Source organism: Cariama cristata, unplaced genomic scaffold, assembly GCF_000690535.1.
Source record: "Cariama cristata isolate BGI_N322 unplaced genomic scaffold, ASM69053v1 scaffold4867, whole genome shotgun sequence".
Taxonomy (NCBI): Eukaryota; Metazoa; Chordata; class Aves; order Cariamiformes; family Cariamidae; genus Cariama; species Cariama cristata.
In genome coordinates, this window is record NW_009627001.1 from 28,832 (window position 1) to 51,276 (window position 22,445).

The following is a 22,445-nucleotide window of genomic DNA, read 5'->3' on the forward strand; positions in this document are numbered from 1 at the left end:
AGAACTGAAGAGACTTGTGCTTCCTCTAACTGTTTAGTATCGCATTTTTTTTTTTTTTTAATACATTATACATTCATTCATAAAGCTTCCATAACAACATGGCACAACTCTGGCTTCCATAAAAACTCCTAATACTTTTTCCTTTCAATCTCTTCCTCCATTCATGTCCCTCTTATTGCAAAAGCAATCAATCTCTCTGTGCTGTATGCTATGCTGAACATCACATGGCATCCTACCTCGGCACGCTCGGTACGGTGTGTCCTCAGCTTTCATGACTAAATGATGCTCCCCCACACACCGAATTGCTGGTAACTCCAACAAAATTTTTATGAACAGTGTTTTCTGTTGTTTCAGGAATAGCAAAACCACAACAGTTGAACTCCCTCTGATCAGAGTGTGTGGCTTTCCACTGGACAGTGGTTATAGCCAGCCATGTGCCCACTGTGATGGATTCAGGGAAAGTTTGTTACAGCTTCTCAAAAGCCTTCAGAACTGACCTCACATTGAGTTTCAATGTGGGAGATGTTTAAGCTTGCAAAAAACCCCACTTTTATTTTCTTTCATAGGGCTCTGCAGAATTGCTGAGATTTGACTGCAGAAACCTTCCGGCAGCAGTGGGGCCACTGTCTTTTCTCTCCTCAGCAATTCCTCACCATTTCACATGAGTAGGTAAAAAATCTATGCTCTTACTTCTTTTGTATCATTTTTCAGTGCAGCAGGGCTGAGTATTGCCTGAAAATGTCAGAGGCAATTCCATTTTATTTTATAAAAGACTATTATGGCAAACTTTGGGAAACAAAAACAGCTGAGCAGGAGAGGACATCCATGCACTCATATCAAATGTGCCTTCAAAGCGTCACAGAAAACCAAATCTGCATTGCTTTTGGTGGAGTCGCTCAACCTCCAGGGACACAGTTGCTAGATTCTTTAGAAAATATAAAACGTTGCTGTGAATGTTTCCGTAAGATTTACTCAAAGTCCAGAACGCTCCCTGGTCCTGCAAATCAATGCATTCCTTGTACTGCGTGCAAAACTCCCCACCGTGCCCTATGGAAAATGCAAAGCCACAAGGTGGATGTAGTCACCAGGATGCACAAATTTGCTTCAATTTTAACAATTCTGTTCTCTTTGAATCATTTGTTTCCCAAATGGACTTTAATAGCCCAGTACTTGTCTGCCACCACTCTTATTCGATCTAATTTATAGAAAAAAGGGAACTTCCATTGTACTCTATCTTCTTTAACTAGTGCTTAACATTTTTCCTGGCATCAACAATACATTGGGCACTGCAGGAGGCTTTAAATTCAGGGGAATGTGATGCAGCATGTCCACTCAGCAAGCAAAAAGTGAAAGAAGAAAAAAGGTGTAACTTGCTCCATAAGCCCATTGCAGGTATTGACATTTCTGAGGAGCAATGGATTGGTGAGAAAATAAGAGGAAAGAAAACTGAGAATTGCAAATTTGGAAATATGCAGGTTATAAAAGAAAAACCCAAATCCAGACCTTTCATAGACAGAGAATCTATTGCTCTTTCTAGCTGCATTTATATGCCTCTAAGTGGAGACATTTTGAATAAAGGCATTCTAGCAATGTTAAAAACCTTTCACTTTTCAAACTATCTGAACCAGAAAAGCCAACTTTAGACCAAATTTATGTGAAGTTGTTTTTGCAGCCCCACAGTCACAACATAAAGATCAGTGTTACCTGACAAACACAGTTACCATGTCAGAAATCATCCTCTTCTGTTATACATAATTACCCCAAGCTCTTTAAATCAGTAATCTGTTACATTCACAAAGCAAGAGGCAAGATTTAACAAGACACTTCAACTGGGTTTTGACTTGATTTCAAAGGTTCCTGCTAAAATCCCATGGTCCAAATTCTCTTCGCACCAGCAAGACAGAGTCAGCAGTGATGTCGTTGTGTTTAACAAAATTATAGCGGTGCAAAACCAATAAAAGATTCAGATCAGGCCTGGAGCATTTAAACCGCGGAATACCCACGGTAAAATGGATGCGATACACAAACATGGCTTCGGCGAAGAGGAAGGTGGAAAAATAGGTTACTGACAGTTTCCTAACATGAGAGGGCTCGTGTTGAAGCTTGTTTAACCCTGACCATCACCAATTGATACGTTAACAACCTTTAACACTAGATTCAATAAAACATGCCATTTATAACCTGAAATGGGTTTTACAGAGTCACTGGTTCGCATCTCATTATTAAACTCATTGCTGACCTCTAGAGACAACTGCCGTGACAATACATATTATAAGCTCTCTACCCATAAAATATTTAAAAGTAGGTGTAAAAAAGAAAAGAAAAGAAAAGAAAAGAATGAGCACCAAAGAAGCGTGCAGTGAATAAGAAAATTAAAGGGGCAGAGACAAAGGCTAAATATGTACTATCCTTTCACTCTACGATGAGCAAAAGAGAAAATAATCTGTGCGTTTTATATCTTGCTTGTATAACTGCAGGCTATAAAATAATAAAATAGCTGCACTTTCCGAGGCCCTCCAAAAGATTATAGATGATATAAACCTGTTTCAAATTAGATGCCACCCACTAGAATCATGTCATCTACTGAAATGAAGGATTTCATGTCTTATCAGAAAGCTGTTATTGTAGCTATATATCACAAAGCCATACACTTATGGATCTCAAGGTAAGTGATTTCTCAGTATTTCATGTTGTCGCACAGAAAAACAGGAAGTGTTTTTTCTCTGCTTGAAGAAAGTTCTGCTTATGAAAAGACAGTATTTATGAATTCATAGTTGCAATTAATGAATAGGCAAGTATAAGAGAAATAACTGCAGTAAATAATTTATAGATATTAACATCATCCTGTGCTCAGACCATATAGTAAAAGGGAGCAACACAGCTCTCAGGTAGGTTCCTTCTGAGTGTGGGCAGCTTCCCCTGGCAAGCACTGCGCATGGGGATATCAAAACCAGACTGGAGTATGGGCTGTAAGGAACAACCTCTCCTCAGCAATATTTTAGAGAGCTCTACCGAATACAGTTGTGCAGCCAGTAACGGCACGACCTACCTCTTCTATACGCATTCTCTATCCATAGGTCTCAAAACACACCATGCCACTGTTTTACGACTGAGAGCAGGCAAATGCCTGTTGCCCAAGGTTGAGCAGTGCCTTGAGGCAGTGCTGGCAGCAAAGTGGGGGCTCCATCCACTGCCTGCGCTGCCACGGAGGCCACGCAAAGCCCAAGGCCAAGCATGTCACCGCGTCTCCTTGGGTGTATCCCAAGCAGGGGTGCTGATGTGGTCCACAGGAAAGAAACAGTTGTCAAACATGCAATCTTGAAAATCCCCCTGAAATCAATGAGAATCTGGCCGCTGGCTATGTCGAGGGTAGCAGCAGGACTGAGCCATGGCCTAGAATTACAATTGACTAGTTACATCTTTTTTTCCCCCGCTTTTTCCTGAGTATATCCCACCGTATGTAAATATAACTTCATTAGAGGAAAAAAACACAGCAGAGCAACCCAAAAACCTCTCAAAGGCACGCATCCTCTCCATCTTTAGAGTCTCAAAGTCATCTTTTTGACAATAATAATGCTACCTATTTACATTCTTGTCAAAGCCATGTGACATCTGCATGGAAGAAAACAAGCCGGTTAAGAGTCTATTTCTGGCAAAAATATTGCAAGGAAATTAGATTAACCTGGGTGGAATTCTATCTGGGAATTTGGAGTCTGTCGTGGTGATTAAGTCATCATTTCTGTCAGATTACTCTAATCGGCTGTCAAATACGATTCCACAACCCCATCTGTAACTTGGCATCCTCGTTATTCAGTCAATGTTACCTTCTGTATACAAAACAAACACCAAACAAGGAGGTGTGTGCAGCCTAGCATTTAGCAGAGTCATTAGCTGTGATTACTATTGTGTGCTTGCACATTGCACGAGGCGATCAGCTTACAGCTTGTTTTATTTAGTCAGGGGATGCTTCAAATCAGGTGTAATCTTAAACCCGGAGTGCTAGGGGTGAATGGGGAAGAACTGTCTCTCCAGGCATGGCCGAGCACGGGATTGGCATGCTCTGAGTGACCACCGCGTCACCAGCAATTGCTTAAATCTCATTTCAGAGTTGTCAGCATATTTAGTGGAAAGGTTTTTGGGTACCTGCTTTCCATCCATTTTCTGAAGAGAAACGGGCACTCAGATGTTCTAGGTAGGCTAAAGACTGCCTGTGAGCAGTAATTTCTGTGAGTGAAGCACAGTTTGCAGGCCGAGGCAGTCAACACTCTAAATGATCTGTATCGGTTGGTTTAATAAGAGGTATTTTGTTATATATGTGAGTATGTTTATCTTACAGAGGACTTTGGTGATTAAAAAGCAGGAAATGCCTTTCAGTGAAGCTGAAGGAGCTGATGGGCTCAATTTGCCGCAGCTGCGTTAAGTCTGTGAAATTCAGGTGCCCTCGGCACCTCTGAGACTCTGGCCATGTAATTAGACTATGAAAAATCATTATTTTATGGTCCATTGCAAAAACACCTTCATACACAACTACTACACCTATTAGCAGCTTTTATTCTCCGTTTCTGCCACTGCAGACTGCACATGTCTCGCTCCTGTCATTCCTTGTGCCTTGAGGAAAGAAAACCACTTGTCAAGAAAGGACCTGAAGGCATGTAAACCTGCCCGTGCCTTCACCCAGCTCAGTATGTCAGTCAAAAACCATCTCCTAAAAGCTCTCTAAAGTTAAGCACAGTGTGACTTTACACCATGGGAGTTTAGGGGATGTGTGTGGAGGACGTTATCCATGACTCCTCACTCCTTAACATTCTTCTCATCATCTTTCTACAACCCTTTAAAGCCATCAGCAGATTTCTAGAGCTCTTAGCCCTCTTTAGACCTGTTCCCTTCCTCTCTATCCTATCGTCTGCTAAGGCTATAAGTTTCTAGCCATGCCGCAGCTCAGTTTGTCCCTTATCTTCACCCTCGCAGATGGCATCACAGGGAAACACAACACAAAATTGAGCTAAAGCTTCCTTCAGGCAAAGGGTAAATTTGAAGAACTTGGGTTACTCGGCTACCACGCAAACCAAACAAACTGCATAGGACAAGAGGAAACGGTCTCAAGTTGCACCAGGGGAGGTTCAGGCTCGACATTAGAAAGAACTTCTTCACTGCTTACAGTTGTTAAGCATTGGAACGGGCTCCCCAGGGAGGTGGTGGAGTCACCGTCCCTGGAGGTGTTCAAAAAATGTTTAGATGTGGCGCTTCAAGACATGGTTTAGTGGGCATGGTGGCATCAGGTATACGGTTGGACCTGATGATCTTTGAGGTCTCTTCCAACCATAATGATTCTATGATTCTATGACTAAATGATGAGAGCTTGCATGTATCTTGTAATTTCTAGCACTTTGGGACTTGCTTCTTGCTAGCATTAATCACTGTTGAAGCCAAAGGGGACTTCTTTCACATTTTGTACATCTCAGAATTGTAAAATGGCAGAAGAGGATGTGAGAGAGAGAAGAAGAGATGCCAGACCTTAATAAAACCCTAATATTCTTCTTGGGGGAAGGATTATAAATCCATAGACTTTTTGGAACCAATAGGAAAACCAAAGAGGAAGACAGTATTAAGGAGCAGCAGGGACAGGCTAAAGGCATGGGAGAAGAAAAACACCTAAAGAGGCACCAGCATGAAAAACAGTGGGAAAAATTTACGTTCTTTGCCTAACTCTTGTCTGGGAATGAATTTAAAGTTTTCTCCAAGCTCCTGATCCAATTAGTGAGCGCAGCTTAATTAGATCAGCAGTCCAAGGAAAAGAAGAACCCAAATCTCTCCCTGCCAGGTTCCTGAACACCTTCACTAAGTCTGGAAGTCAGGAAGGAATGTATTGACCTAACAAAAGACTGGGGGAAGAAGAGAAAATGGTCCATAAGCACCAGAGAATTAAATGATTTTCAGCATCTTCAGAGATCATTGTTCTTCTGGATTACTATGTGCAGACATCTCTAGACACACACCGAGCCCCGCATCTCAGCTTTTAGCTCCCAAATTTTTCAGTAGGATCCTTTTGGAGGAGCTCTTGAACATATGTCTCACATCACTTCAATGTCAACTAGTTTTGCTTTTTTAAACCCTTGTGACTCACAAGTAATACAAGTTTCCCAGAAGTGAAAGAGGTATTTTTTCCTATCGAAGAGAACTGTTTAGAATGACTTCTCTAGGGTAAAACTAACTTGAATTACACAGTCAATATCTGGCTACAGCTTCAGGGAACTTCTCTGGGAACCAAGGACAGTCTCTGAGGCCAAATAAATACTAGTGAATAAAAGAGGCAAAGGACTGCTCTCTGGCTCTTAAGAGAAGTAGCGTGGTACAGCTTGCATTTACACAGCTATACTTCCCCTTCCTCTCAAAACAGGATGGCCTTGTCCATATTGCCCAGTGGGAACAGCGTCCAGCCCATGTTACTCCCCCCAAATATGCTCACACACCGTGCAGGAAAGTGCTAACCGGCTCCAAGACCAATGCCGTGGTCCTGCTCGCTTTACCGGCACAGGCGGAGCTTTGGCTTCCCAGTATTGGTTTAAGTCATTTACCTTAGTTTATTCACGGCTAAAAGGAGGACAAACGTGCATCCATCACATAGACTCTCATAAAAAAATGCAAAGCAGTAGCTGTAACCGCCTGAGCGATGGCATAGCCAGAAGATTGTTTGCTGTCATCCTTTCATAAATCCCAATTTAAGGGATTTAAACTGTGCTAGGTATTCACACAATTTTAGTAGTAGAGGAATGTGGTCTGTTACTTGGCCTCCTAGATTACTGTCAGACATATATATATACATGCATATTTTGGAGAGAGGGAGAGAGGGAGAAAGGAAGAGAGGGAAGGAGGAAGGGAGAGAAGCAGGAGAAAATGAATATTGCTGGTGGGTGCCAAATATACTTCATGCGGTAATGTATAACATCATTATTTTCTATTTAAAGCACAGAAACAAGCATATAGCTTGCTTAAAACAAGTCGTTTCTTTTACCGGAGAACACTAAAACTGCTGAAATTCAATGACTTTTGGAAGCTTTCCAACTCAGTCATTTGCAATCCACTACACTCTGTGTTTTAAATTCAAGTTAAATTGAACATTAGCTCGAGAGACCAAAAACAATGCTGCGCTTTAAAATAACAATAATATTCTAGCAATCCCTTCTACAGTCACCCCTACATCCTGCTGTTCCTCCCGTACGTTTACTAATTAGGCTATAACACTTGATCTCCTTTGAAAGTTGTACCCTCATATAGAAATGAAAAAGTTGGCGTTCTTAGAAGTGACAACTTCACTTCCTAATGTACAAATAACCACTGTTGCTCTGTTAGCAGTTCTACTCCATTTACTTACTTCCTTCCTTTCTTACCACCCACACAAATGGCAACAACTCCAGGACACATGTGAGCCAAACGGAGTGGAGATAAGGAAGGGGAGGTATGACCAAAATTTCTCTCTTCAAAATCACATGGAAACCAAAGTGATTAACTATATTTCCTTCAAACAAATGAGCCTTTTCAGAACCTATTCAATCCTAAAAATAGACATTAAGTGGGATTCTATATCTTGTTGGGAATAATGCCTTGGGGATATTTTGTATCATCCATGCTTAAAAAGCAAATCCATTAGACATCTGAGCAAAACATCAGATATGATTTTAACAGCAAGAGTTATCCATCTCATCTGCAGCGGCAATAACTTTTGTTGATGTTTTGCCAATTGACGTTTGCGTGCCAATGTGCTTTTTTTTTTTTCTTCCCTTTGCATTAAACGATAAGGCACAGAAAGATAACAGAAGTCTCTTCATGACATTAACTGACTGAGCTTTAACACCCATTCAAGGTAACTGTGAGGAGCAAAAATTACTGCCCTTGTTTCTGAGCAGAAAACAAGCAGATGTTTTTTACAATATTACTCCCTAGATACCCTACTCAAGAGGTAACATAAGAACCCGAAGCAGTGATCCAAGATAGCTGGAGGAACCAAATGCCAGCCAAGCTGTCGTGGGTTTGGGATTTCATATAATAACTAACGCAGCCTTGCGCTGCATTGGGTGGATTTGCCCAGCATGATCTAAGATGCCAGGACTCAGTTCCCAGCATGACACAAGCCTTACAGTCAATGTCCCACTGGACATGACTCAAGTGTTCTGAAGCCGTACTTTCTTCCATCTCCCTAGTTGGGTGTTGGTTTCCAGAAGTCAACAGGAGGTTGAGACATAAAAAAGAGTACTTTTCCTTTGCATCTAAGAGCACCACCCACCTCCACCCCCCCATACTAATATTTGGAAAAGGGAGCCAGAGCAAAGTCAAAACACGCTACCTATTATCTCATCTTCTATGAAAAGTCTTCCCACCTCCCATGGGAATGAAACAGAGGTCTCTTAACCATCCTAGAAGGTGAAAGCAGCAAAGCAGAGTCTTGTGCTAACTTGAGTGGTCCGCAGAGGCGTATTTCACATTTCTTTTCCTAGCAAAAGCCAAATCCCCTGCTTAGGAAGCACTGACTCCTGAGGGCATGTTCAGGGAAGTTTGTCCTTCTCATTTATGACTTCAGAATCTGTAAAGGCTCAAGACAATGTTCCCATCTTAAAAAAAAAATCTCCTGCTGCCAAATGGAAGCATTCAAGTACCTCAGGCTGTGGGCACCATTTTAGGGTGCTGACGTTGGAGCCTGATCCACATGAACCCCCTCCCTTTCTACTTAAATCCTACTGATTCCACACCAACGTCTAGGACGATTTTCAGAAACTTGTGAAGAAAACAAAGCACTCTTCTACCCCGTTCTTCTCCTCCCCCCAAAACACAATCCCAAACAAAAATAAAATAAATTCTCTTTTAGGTTACCGATGACTATGAAAAAATTTAGTTTAAATGAAAAGTTTTCACAAATGTGAAATGGCTTTTGTAATGCAAAACACAAACCCGGCTGTGACTGAGGGCATGGCTACCAGGATATTAACTGCTTGTTTTGCAGAAGTTTTATTTTAAGATTTATGCTGTTCTGTGTTTGCATGTACTGTCTCCTCTGTGAACTATGCTCTGAGAAAACACCATGTGATTATGCTCAGCAATATCCTCTACCTTTGCCAAGCTGAAATTCAGGAAATAACCCTTTAAATGGAATAACTAGTGACAGCAACATTTCAGAAAGGCAAGAAAGCATAGTCAGGGGCTCCTCTGTTGCTTCCACAATGTTATCTCATCTACACTCATCTTCTCCATTTTTGGCTTTTGTTCAATAAGAGAGAAACCAGCCTCAACCACTCCCTCAGTTTCACATCACAGATTTTTCTGTTTATTTACTAAGCGTATCTTCTGCCTGACTCTTTCAGCAGCATGGAAGGTCACCTTGATCCAACAACACACTTGGTCTCCTCTTCTGACAGAAACTGGAGTCTATTATTTGGTATAAAAGTCAAATTCTAGGCTATGGGATTTTTTTTTTTTTTTACGTAAAGTTTTTTTTAAGCTCTTGTTGGAAAGCTTTCATATTTGCATTACAATGTACCAGCAAGAACATCTTACAGCTAAAAAGTCTGATTGAGGTAAGTCTAAAATAAGCCCCCAAAGCATCAAAATTATAACTTCCATTGAAATTCTACCTTTTAGATTAGAGCAAAGGGCACAATTTATAGAAACAGTTGGCACCAGTGATGTGGGGCTGCTGGTGTTCTCACTTCGCAAAGGTGCAGAGCAGTTCTGAGTCCAGAGTACATGTCTTGATTCACAATTCCCACCTGTCCGGCAGCCAGCCAGGCAAATTCCTTCCTGTTACCAAACACAGACTAATCCAGATTTCTTCAAAGGTCAGATATGAGCCCCAAAGTACTTGTCAACACACATGCCTCTTTAAATATTGCAGGGAATAGCCAAAGCATTCAGGTAGAAAAGGGGTTTTGAATGAAGATGTCAAAAATCCTGACTGAGATCAGCTGGGGCAAATAGTACAGTTTGATTGTTCAACCAGCAGAGCCATAATATTTTACGCCAAATGAGGATATGGCTCATAAATTCTATTTAAGCTCTCCATGAGCTGAAGTTACAGGAATTTTCCACAACTATCCAGTATCAGCATCCAAATAAAAGCACTCAGTGTTATGCCAATACTCTGCAGTGGCGAAATAACCTAGCTATGGAGAGAGAATGAAAAAAGATCGCTCAATATTTGATCCATCTATGAAAACAGAATGTTACTGCAGTCTCCAGCCACAAGCGTACACAAACACACATTGTCCACACGAAAATATGAACATCTACTTATGTATACATACAACTGCAAACAGCAGTAAGAATCACATTAAGAAACCGTATAATTTTTAACCTTCCTTTGTATGAGCTCATCCTCTTGAAATTTTTAGCATCTCTGTAGCTAATGTACTTTGCAAGTGCTTTCTTTGGGATAAGGAAAGTATTTTTTATTTATACTAAACATGCAGTGTACATTCATAAAGCTAATCTTAAGGAATTCTAATGCATTTAAATATTTCCCTCAATAGGTGCTTGGGAAGTTAAACAGACAAAAAAATAAACGGACAACATTAGCAGAAACATATATTCTTGAAGAATGAGTCAGTTCCAGCTGGCTGTGGCATTTGGACCGAGCTGCGATTAAGCTTTTGTTAGTAAAAGGGACGGTATCAGGAACAGTAAGGCCAAAATCAACCTGCCTCCACCCATCTGCAAAGTTCTGACCTAGTGTCTGACCCCAAACATGAATCTTGATGCATTTTTCCAGAGACTAGGCCCCTTGATTCTCTTGAAAAAAGCATCAACATGCTTCATTTAGTGATTATAAATGCCAGTATGTGAAAAGCCATCTTCTCTTACTTATTCTTTATATTGCTATTCTATTCCAATTAGAAGTTTTCTCTGCATTATGCCCCATGAGTAACATCTCTATGCACGGCTTGCCTAAAAGGTCAAAGAAATCTCTTTGCAGGGATGGCTTCAGGTGGAACAGCTGGAGGCCACAGAGAGCTATCAGGAAGGTCCTCCGATAAAACCAACTGAGCTAAAAGGTCTTACATCATCCATCCTACCTGCTCCAAAGGTAGCATTTGGAGCTACTGGGAAGTCTTGAACTCCTGTTTTCTTGGCATATGCTATTTTTTCTGAGCAGAGCTAATGCAGCCTGAGGGCTGTTGCAGCTTCGGTGAAGCTAGCGGAAGGCAATGAAAGCACAGGGGAAGACGGCATGGGTGCAGAAAAGAAATTTTCACCAAGTCACACCCTCTATTTTTGGCTCTCTTGTCAACAGGGTGGAAGACAAGTGCCAGACATCAGAGCTGCTAGCTATCAGGCCACTTCTAAAGTGGGATAAATTCATGTCATTCTTTGCAAAATGAACAGGGTCACAAGAGGCAAGGGACACGCCTGCCTGAGCAACCCTCAGAGCCCTCCAGACACAAGCGTATAAGCACAGCATTTAAACTGACTGTAGCTCTTACTTATCAACATCTTTCTTTTTGGTTAATCATATATTTTCGTACAAATAGGACAATTCTGTTTTCACACAAGCATAGCAATTTCTCTCACTTCTTAGCAATTGCAGAATTGAGAGATGAAAAAATCCAGTAGCTCATCTCAAATGACTTAATGCCAATACAGGATCACTGTCTATCATATATTTTCTAATTATTTCCTACCCCAAATGCCTGTAAGGATTGGGATTTAACATTGCTTCTTTATAAGATTATTCTAATTAGACAAATAGTCTTTTTTCCTGATACTTGATTCAAGTTTTCTTTCACCTCTTATGGCGGTAAATCCTCAGTTCTGTGTACAATCAAAAATAATTCCCATTTGTCACTGGCATTTGGGCAGATCTTGGCCCTGGAGAAAATAAATGCACCATCTACGTCCATGCTTCTGTGGCTGCTTGGTGAGGTACTCCCGCAACAGCATTTATCCTCTCTGTATTCTTCACAATATTTGAAATGAACATACTGTATAACAACACAGCACATTTTCCTCTAAGGTATTGACATGAATTGGCCACAAAATAATATTAGTCGCTGTCTGGCGGATACTTGCTCAAGTGATGGTCTAGAACACAAATTCCCTTCAATCATTTGAGCCATTCACAGTTGAATGGAAACATAAAGGTTTCATGTACCTTGCATCTCTGCATGAGGTTGTAATCCCATTGAGAGATCTGGCAGCAGTAACGAACACTAAAGTGTTTTGTTTATTGTCACGGTGGAATTACAAGCTTCACTTATGGAGGTACCTGACTTTCAGTTCTTAGTTTAAAACTAATCTTATCCTCTGATTAGCATCTTATTTTCCAAAATCTTATTTTCTTCAGCCCAGAATCCTATGTTCTCTATCTTGAAATCAATGATAAGGCTCCATTCATACTTTCTTAAAGATCGTTACAGACTTCCAGTTATTTCTTTCAGCCATGAGCTTTTTTTTCCCTTCCTTTCTCTGTTTTTTTCCCTGTGTTTCTCCTTCAGAAGACAAAATTTCCACTCACTGCAACTTGTAATAGTTGCAAGTGGGATTGGGTGAGCGTTCCTAGAATGAATGACAGAGGCAATGTATTCATGAGATTCCCTGATACATTGCAAATTCCTTTTGCAAAGAAGCAAAGTTGCCTGTTCTAACCCCTGCCTGCGTATCCCCCGCCTCTTGCGATGGGAGATAGCCCATCTCTGAGTTACAATAGGGCGAGAGCTGGGATTGACTGGAGACTGCTTTAATGCCACTCTTAATGACAACTTGTGAAGATTAGGAAGTTGTCAGAATCAGATATCAGCAAAAGCTCCAGCTTGCTTTGTGAAGTCAGTCTGAATTAATTAATGGGTAGCTTTCCTTTGATATCGCTTTGATATTTGGCTGCAGCTGGATAAAAATCAACCACAAAGGAAGCTACATTTTGTTTACCACTGCTTAAGCCTCTATTTAGTTTAAATTTTTTTTTTTTCTTTTGCAGTTTTTGCTTTGTTAACTTCCCTGGCACAAGGCAACAGAGACAGGCTTTCGCTAATAAATGGAGTTATGGTGGCATGTTTTTCAGTGACTGCGTCCCTCTGCTCCTGGAGGTTCTCAGGCTACATTCTGCGAGCAAAGCCACTACTGATTTCAGCAAAGCTGCAAGTGAAAAGATGGACCATTCCAAAAGTAAGACAAACATTAGCCTTGCCCACTCTGGTACTCCTTTTGCCGTTAAAAGGTATTTAAGACTTTAATGATATTTGCTCTCTGTTTTAGAGGGTGCTGATCACTTGCTCCATACACTGACAGCCTTAAACACAAGCTCTGCAACTAGCCTTAACTTCTCAGGGTGGGAATTCACAGCCCATTTTAGTGTCTCTAAAGGTTTTGGATGTCTACCATGACAATCAGATGAACACGTCGGTACCCCAAAGAGGTGCTTCTACCCAAATGAATCCCTGAGTATTTCTAGCATTCCCTGACCCTCCTGGCAAGAGGCGAAAGGATTGCTCTGCACCCCACAGGGGAAGGGCAGACAAAGAAGTGGCTCTTCCAACTAAGCTGATGAAGATGGTAATTTCTTGTGGAGAACAAGCAAAAAATCAATTATCTCTCTGGGTCTGCAAAGAGTATTTTTAATTAGGCAGAATATAAATGTCCAAAGTGTGTTAGCAGGAGGCTCAATCAAGCCACCCAGTTTCACTTGGTTTTCCAGGACATATTATGGGGTTTCTAATGACCACAGAGAAGACAGAACTTAACGTTTTCTCTCTCATCATGTATGTTGTCACATACAACAGCACGGTGCATTTAAACAGTGTGGTTCATTACCCAACTGAGATGGGAGAAATCTAGCTAGGGATACTTCAGCTTCCCACACCATCATGGGAGTACAAAGACCAAATGAGACAACATTGCATCCCTTCGACAGCAATGCATAGAGCCACAGAACGCAGAGCAGAGATCTTTGAAAGAAGCAGCAGAGCTCACAGTGTTGGACACAATGGCAGAAGGACGCTGAACAAACAATCTCTCTGTTATAAACATGCCATGAAGTGCAGCCTCTTTAGTCATAACATAACTCAGATCCATAGGCGCCAAACATTGCTATCGAGGCAGGTAAATGGCATCCAAGGGCATCTCTAATGATGTTACTTCCTGATGCCTGCAACACTGTTTATGATTTGCCTTTCTAATTTCACTATTGTCAGAGTAGTCAGACAGCTAGGAAGGCTCCCTGAACTAGTTTTTCATTACGGAGACAATTTTAATAGCTTGTGTCATGGTGCTAATGAGGCTGACTGAAGCACCTGTACTTTCTGTTCCGGATAACAGAAAACAGCTAACACCAGCAGGAGGATAAATAGCTGTTTAAGAGAAAGCCTGAGCTATTATCCTTAGCTAAGCATCCCACCTAAATCTTTGTGAGCTTTGCAATACCCTAGAGTACTCCAGCGATGGCCTCTCAATTTTCTTTAGAGTTTTCCATTCTGAAGTGCACAGCAAAAGGTTCTCCAGTCAGTGATTTTTGGGTATCCAGCTTGAAAGTGATATCCGGTGAACGGATCCTCCAGCCTTGCTGAATAAGATGTTCGAAGTTGGACATTAAATTCTGGAGGCCTTTTGCAAAGTGATGACCTCAACTGTCCGGAGTTACGGAAATCAGAGGTAAAGCCCAGTGTGACGTGCCAGAACAGTTTGGTCTTTTGGGGATGGGATTCACATTAGGGAATTTTTCTGAGGTTAAGCCAGTATTATGCGTTACTTAGCTTCCATCTCAATATTATTATACTGCAAAGCTGTACAAAAAAAATCCTGAACTACTGCAAAAGAGCTATCTAAAAAAGCGAGCATGTATTAGCATCTGCAGCTGGCTAATGTGCTCTTGCTTCTCAGCAGTTCTGCTATACCAGGGAAAAGCAACAGTCTGATATGAATGTCTAGGACCTGAAACAGCTCACTGATGCCCGCACCCCGTGCAGCCCTGCACCCTCCTGACATATCTCAGGGGTTAGGCTGGGGCATCACCCCCCTGAGAAGGCAGATCAAGGTTTAGCCTTCTTCTCCCAGTGCTTCAGGTCAACGGATCTTCCTGCACTTCCCTGTTCTTGGAGAGTATCTTCCAAACATTTGAAGCTTTTCCAAATAATAAAAATACTTATTAGAGCATGGACTCATATACAGATATCAAAATTCTTGAGTCAGTGCCCTCAGTACTAGGCAACCAAGTGCTTTTACTTGCTGTCTCTCAAGCCCACAAGAGTTTAGTATTTTCATACACAGTGGAACACCTTCAAGAAGAGAAATGGTGACCTCCAATCTCAACTAAGTCCAGTGATGAAGGCTCTGTTAGGTCAATTCAAGTTACATCTTTCCAACAAACAAGCCAGAGAGGATACGAACTGCATTCTCCTGCACACCAGAAAGCTACCCTAACAATTAGGCTGTATGGGAAGGTGAATCTTCCCCCCATCCTTCACTGAGAAAAACAGACAATATAATTATGAATTAAATGTTTTTCTTAATTTAGAGAAGTTATTTTCACTTAGTCAATATTCCCCTCTCCCTATGCCTGCGCAACAGCCATCGTTCTGCCACTGAGCTGCAAGTTCAGCTACTTACAGGGATTTCATTTGGCTTCTAAGTAACTTTTTACCATTTCATTAATTCAGGGCTGGTGATCCATTCTGTGTTTCACAGTAATGGTAGATGCAAACCCAAACTTTATACTAAGGTACCTGAATTTGTGCAAATATTGATTTTTCATTTAAGTGGCAAAGTCATTGAAACTTTTTTTGAGGGGCAGAGGTGGAAGTGGTATATTTGCATAATGAAAAATCACTTTTGAGCTGGACAAAATGTATCATTAAGTGATTCCATTTGCATAGCATTTTAAAGGAAGAAATGGGCCAGATTCACTTTTTCAACATCATTCAATGTCTTATAGCTCGGTTCCTAGGAATAGGCTCTCGCTGGGAATTCTCCACTTTCCCATCTGGTTATTTTTATCACTTAAACAGTTCTAGACTTTTTGGATCCTTCATTAAACAGCATTTGGCCATGCTATATGGGTACTGAATTAGGTTAATTTGTCATCATAAATCAATCACTCCAATCCCTTAACTAACTTAATTACTCTTTGAATTCCCGTTCTGTTTGTCAAAATCTCTCAAAGTCACTGGTATCTCATATTCAGGCTATTATTCAAGTCATCTTGGATGATTACCTTTTTATTACAGGTAATTTTTACATAATGTTCATAGGGTACTGACAACTCATAAGGCCTAAAGCAGAGAAGGGAACTGGATATTAAAACGCTACTCCAGAAAGGAGTGTGCCAGAACATTCATCAGAAATGAGCTCATGAGGTAAAGTGAAAATCAGAAATATATTTGTTTTTTTGCTTCTTGTTGGACAAATGGTATTTTATCAGAAAGTCAATGTGGATTCATAGTAAGTCGTCATGGATGCCTGCATTTTGAAACAGATTATTCTGAAGGTTAAATAACCGGCTGAACTGATTCAGCACAATGCTGCGATTTCTCTCCCACGTTACAACCCCTTAAGCCCCATGTCCCTGGAGGGGCCATGGCACTTCCTTGCCGATAGATGTGATACCAACACCGTGGCACATAGCAAGACCAAGTGTGTTTTACACTCAATGTCAAACCTGGGCTGGTCTGTGGGGGCAAGGGGGAGCCTCAAAGCAGACCAGCATCGTGCCGATGATTGTCAGCCTGGTGTAGGGCAGACCGAACCCTACTGTGAACGGGCACCAAAAGAGAAGAATGATCTAAGCTCCTCTTTAAAAATCAGTTTTTCGTATTCTACACCCCTAAATGGACCCCAAGGTTTCCTTACAGCCAGAGCAGAATACTTAGGGAACAGTTTCCTCTAAGACAGTTCTGTTTCCTACCACGTAAACGGCATTTAATAAAACCAGCAGTAATTCTTACAATGTAAAGAGTGAAAAATCTTTCCCTCGACAACATCTGGAAAAAAAGGAAGCCATTAATATTTTACAAGACAGATCCTACAAACTCCACCTTGCTGTTAAAACTTTAAGAGCTTTCTCAAAACTGTATTTATCCATTGTTAAACCCTTAAATAAATTGATTCATACAGCTAATGTTCTAATTTCATGACAGAACTTCAATACAAAGGGTTTGCTGTTACCTGGAATATCTATATCCCACTTGAAATAAGAGTCACGTAAACCATTAGTCTGTTAAAAGCACAGGTGTGCTGAGGCCTAAATCTGTGTGGGCTGTTAATTATTTTTTGTGATAACCTTAGCTATGAGGATATATGCAAAAATACACATATAGGTAACAAATAATCATTGCCATGTTCAATCAATCTAACTTCAAACACAGAACAAAGAGTCCAAATAGTTTTAGGTGTAGATTTTACACACGGATTCCCATCAATTCCTGACTTCAAATAGCTCCCACGTGAGATTAAAGGTGTATTAAATCAGGTATTGGCCTCCAAGAATCCAACCAACTTATAGCGCTCTTATGTTACCTATCTGCACTTCACTCTTGCCAGAAAATCCTACCAGATTCACTAGTCAGCAAAACAGAGCACATTCTGTTTTTAAACTAATGCATGTTAAAACTAAAACAAACAAAAAATGTCAGTGCCATGAAGGCAGCTAAAGCAGTCCCTGCATACAGCTCTTCAAGGTTTGCCCTCTATACAGAAGCCAATTTTCACAAAGCAGCAAATTAGAGCATCGGGGAACTAAGATGATTACATCTAACTGAAAGTACAGAATAAATTTAGATGGGTGGAATTTATTGGATTATTTTGTTTAGGGAATAGAAGTTAAATACCTCTAACACAGCCATGAGATTCTTAATGAAGATGAGACTAGTTAAGTTCTACATCTCATCCCAAAGAAGCACATTTCTAAGATCATTATTACATGCAAACTGAGGTTTTCTCTTCTCTCCTTTCTGCCTTTAAAACAAAATCCAAATGAACGTTCCAAGAAAACCTGACTGTAAGTTGAATAATACAAACCACATCCCTATGAGCTAGGATATGAGCTATGCGCTTGCATGTTGTATTTGAAAAGACATATCTGGAAATTCTTGTTGTTCACTTACAAGACATAAAAGCTACTTGTGATGCCAGCACCAAGTAAACAGAAGAGAACTGTCCGTATTTCATTGATATGTATCATATATATCAATATGCCTGTATTTCTCAAACACTATATATCTTCTTCTCTGCCTAGGAGCAATCCTACCATAACAAGTGATATCTAAATACATTTTGGGGAAAAGATAAAAGCTCCATTATATGACAAGGAATATTTTGACTAACAGAGAGATTATACTAATCATGAGTAAAAAGACGATGTTTGATCCTACTTGTGCTGAAAGTTTTTAAAAATTTAAAAAAATCTTTTAAATGAATTTTATCCTCAGGAAAATGATTAAAACCAGAAAAGCCTTGAGATGTCAGCTGGTGACATGTTTTTCTTCTTTATCTTTCTTTTTTGTTGTTGTTGCTGTGAAAAAAAAATCTGAGAGAATACAGCAAAGTGCATCATTAGCTTCTTATTAATTTTATAATACAAAGGCAATTCAGTTAAAATAGTGGTGCTGCAACTTTAAATTACAGAACTAGCTTGGTATTTAATGAGAGATTTAGCACAGCGGGGTTTCTGTTAAATTAAGTTGTGCCTTCACATCACAGTGGGAAAACAGGTGTATATTGGTTTAGAATTATGGAAATGTTGACTAATTCCAAGGCTTGTAATCAAACAGCAAGGCACCCTGCAATATTTTCTTCCAAGATTCTGCATTAATCATTTATGTCTGGTCTTATTGTCTTCATGTCCACTAAAAGGGTGCAGCTCAAAAGAGCAGATGAAGCACTCGTGTTTACATGTCTCCAAGGATGAGGTCCATGCAAAAAGAAGATATAGAAACAGAGCACTGCAGGCTTTGCTCAAATACCTACCTAAATTAAACTGAACATGGGGTCTTGGAAGCTAAAAACCCCACTGTTTTGGCTTCACCAGTGCTGATCCAAAACCTGCTTGCTGAGCCAAGTGGAACAGGTCTGCATTTAAGAAATGAGAAGACTAAGCCCAAAAATAACCTCTCCTCTATCATTTAATGAACATAGTAGTATTCTCCTCCACACTTCTGCAGCACTGCAGGTTATACCTGTGTGTAGGTAAAATGCAGGCGAGTTCCAACCACCGCAGCGTCCCCGCAGCCCCCTGCTCCTGCATCTGCCATCGTTCCCTACCTCACACTAATAAATCACCTGCCTTTGCCTCACATTTTCTTCCTGGGCTATTTAAGGATGCCTCTTATCCGACGCATGGTGGTATTACAGTAAAAGTGGACAGCACAGGTTCTTTTGTTTCCAGGAGACACCTTATTACTGAACCTCCTACATACCATATCTCGTTTACTGGAAGCAAGCTGACACTTGATGCCCCAATGAGCCTGATCCCAATTCATCCCTTGTTGTAACTCCACCAGAAGATTGCTTCCATTTGCTCTGAGACTGTTTCGCACATGGGCCTATCCACTACTGATTCCTGCTCGTTTGGTGAAAGCTGCTTAGCGGGCAAGAGCTAACAACATGGAAATTGCTAAAATTCATATAAGGAGAATCCTGCTAATGTGAAGTCTTTTCAGCACGTGTGCTACAACTTTAAAGCATGCTTAAATGAAGTTATTTTGGGAATACACAGATGCAGCATAACAGTATCACCATATATGCTGAATGTCAGCATACAGCACATGCAAAATATAGAATCTGTTATACAATATATGCTGAATCGTTCTCAAAGAGAAGTAACAGATCTGTATTTGAGTCACTTCTCTTTATTAAAGGTGTCCCTTTAAGAAGTAGGTATAACAACTCATCTCAAAGTAAAATCCTAACATCTCTGGCAGTATCAGGAATATTTTTAAAGCCCAGGCCCCAGAGTCATGGGAATGTAATTTTGACATTTCCTTAAAAGAAAAGTTTGTAACCTCACAGTCAGGACAGGAAAAACACAGCTTGAAAAGATAAGTTCTAAATGACAAAGAGCTAGAGGTAGCATTAGAAAAAAATACTATATTTTTGAGCTTTATTTAAAAAAAATCAAAAGGTACAGTAGTCTCTTTAACTGCTGCATGCTCGTTACCTGTACAAAAGCAGAGGAAAAAATGATGCCCCACTCAATTAAGATATGATGCAGAGCTGAGCCAGGTGTGCCACCTGTACATGGGGAAGTCAGGGAAGGAGTCTGTCCCTCCGAGTCACCCTCTGAGATAGATAACCAAGATCTCTCAAACACAGTAGCCAGCTCATGGGGTTCAGGGAAGAACAGAGGAGCAAACAAAGGGAACCTCTCTGCTTCTAAAGGGAGCGATATATAGATCTCAAGGGAGAGCTTCAGGGTAGGGTCCCACATCCTTCCTGGACCCAGAGATGCTGGCTGGGCAGGGTGCTGCTCCAGCAGCTCAGGACCATCTCCAATGGAGTGTCCATCCTACCCAGCAATTCAGCACAACCATTTGACTCAAAGCATGTTGGAAAGCAACTACACAATGAGTTGGGTTAAGTGCAACATTAGCTGAAGTGGGTTAGAGAACATTCATCCAAGTGCTTGGCATTTTCTGGCAGTGGGGATGAGAACCAACAACTGGCATCGCAGAGCCAGAGGATGCTGAGATTCAACCTGAGCTCTGAGAGGTCTCAAAGGGAATTGCCCCTCAGAATCTTCCTTTCTCTCTGAGGATGACACATCCATCCTTTACACCCTCAAAAGCTGAGCCTGCCACTGGGAGGCTTGTAAGGTCTTGACACTGTCCCTTGCAAGGGACAGTTGTTGGAACACATCACTTGAATGTGAAGTGCCACAATTTTTATTTTCCTGTAGCTGGCCTGCCTCTGCAGATTTCCTGCTACCTCTTCCAGCATTTTCACTTGCACATGACAGAGGACTCCTATTTTACCTTGCTGAATTAGCAGGACTCACAGGTAACTATCCAACATACTTCTCTAGGTTGGTCATTTCCATGACAGATGAGGTAGTTTTCCTAGCAGGAGTTGCATAAAGTGAGCTGGCCAGATGTGAATTTTTCAGACACATAGTGTCCAATTTCACATACAGCATGTAGGAACTAAAGAAGATATTGGCTATATAACTGCCAGTCCAAGTTCAGTCGATGTTCTGTTTATCTATACAGTGCTGTATACATTTATCTATTTTTGTGTCTGTAACCATACACTCCAATCATACACTTAAACATTTTCCCTACCTCAAGAGGGAATATACCTCCAACCTTTATATTTTTCCTTTCCCATTCACAAAGTATTTGGCTATGTTCAGCAGAAGAAATGGAAACATTAGAACAAGATTTCAGAGTTAAGTCATGCAATTACCAGAGATATACTTCTATTTAGCCCTGTAACTTAAATCTGATCAATCATAGGATAATACAAGCTACAGTTTGTACACCACCACCACCACAACCGTTTCAGCCATCGGTGAGAGGTATCAGTGCGAACAGGCTGCTGAGGAGAGGCGGATGACACTGTACAAGCAGCTACGTGGTACCACGCTCTACGGTACCCTGACATGCAGCCCCCATACCGATGCAGTCAGGTTGTTTAGAAACCATGTGGATAAAGGCTGCATTTAACAAAGTTAGCTGTATTTTGTCTTTTCCTCTTCTCTTCCTTTTCAAACTAGAAGTTCCAGCAGTGCAGTGGTTTTACTGCCATATGTTTTTTTTCCCCCTTCCTCCCCCTTAAATAAAAAAAAAATATTGAATCTACACTGCACTTCAGTAACTGCCTCTAGTCAGCAGGCATCAGCACTGTTTCCAGCCAAGGGACTTTCTACAGAAGAGCAACTGCCTTTTGAGGTGATGCAATGGCTACAGGACTGGCACGGTTACAGGACAGACCATCAGGTTAGCCACCCTCCCTTGAAGAGATCAAGGTCATTTGGGGCACCAAGCAGCATCTTGAGCAAAAGGGTTACTTTTCTGGTGATAAAATAATTAGGATCAAAAAGTAAATGTACTCACCCCAGGTAAAGTTTTAATATTGTGCAGTGCATTCTGTGCCTCAAGAGCAGCTTTTCTTGTATAAAATGTTACGAAACAACAACCTATAGAGAGAAATGAAAAGCTTTCAGAAATTAGTGAGTATGATTTGTGAGAGTACAATAGGGAGGGAGAAAAAACAGGGGTTGAACAACACATTATGAAAGCTGGAAATGTGAATTATCATGAGGTTGCCTGAATGACATGAATAAAAGAAAGCTTGCATGGTTTAAAATAAAAAGTCACCCCCTGTGCATTGCATCTATAGCACACCTACATTGTTAGAGAACTGTAATCACTTAGAAATTAAGTTAACCAAAATCCAATCGGCTTTGTACAGTGTAAATAAGGTTATATTTTTCTGAAGGCTCCCCATTATACTTTGAAAATAAGCAACATGGCAAGCTC

General features: G+C 40.8%; 1 protein-coding gene across 1 annotated transcript in view; it reads right to left on the reverse strand.

Moving 5' to 3' along the window:
• Positions 1-22,445, reverse strand: part of LOC104164821 (CUGBP Elav-like family member 2) — a gene marked incomplete at its 3' end in the record, with an annotated part of 79,857 nt that overhangs the window by 26,102 nt on the left and 31,310 nt on the right. Inside the window, exon 2 of the mRNA XM_009704269.1 lies at positions 22,020-22,102. Coding sequence (XP_009702571.1) covers positions 22,020-22,102 — 83 coding nt within the window. The remainder of the gene's footprint in view (positions 1-22,019; positions 22,103-22,445) is intronic.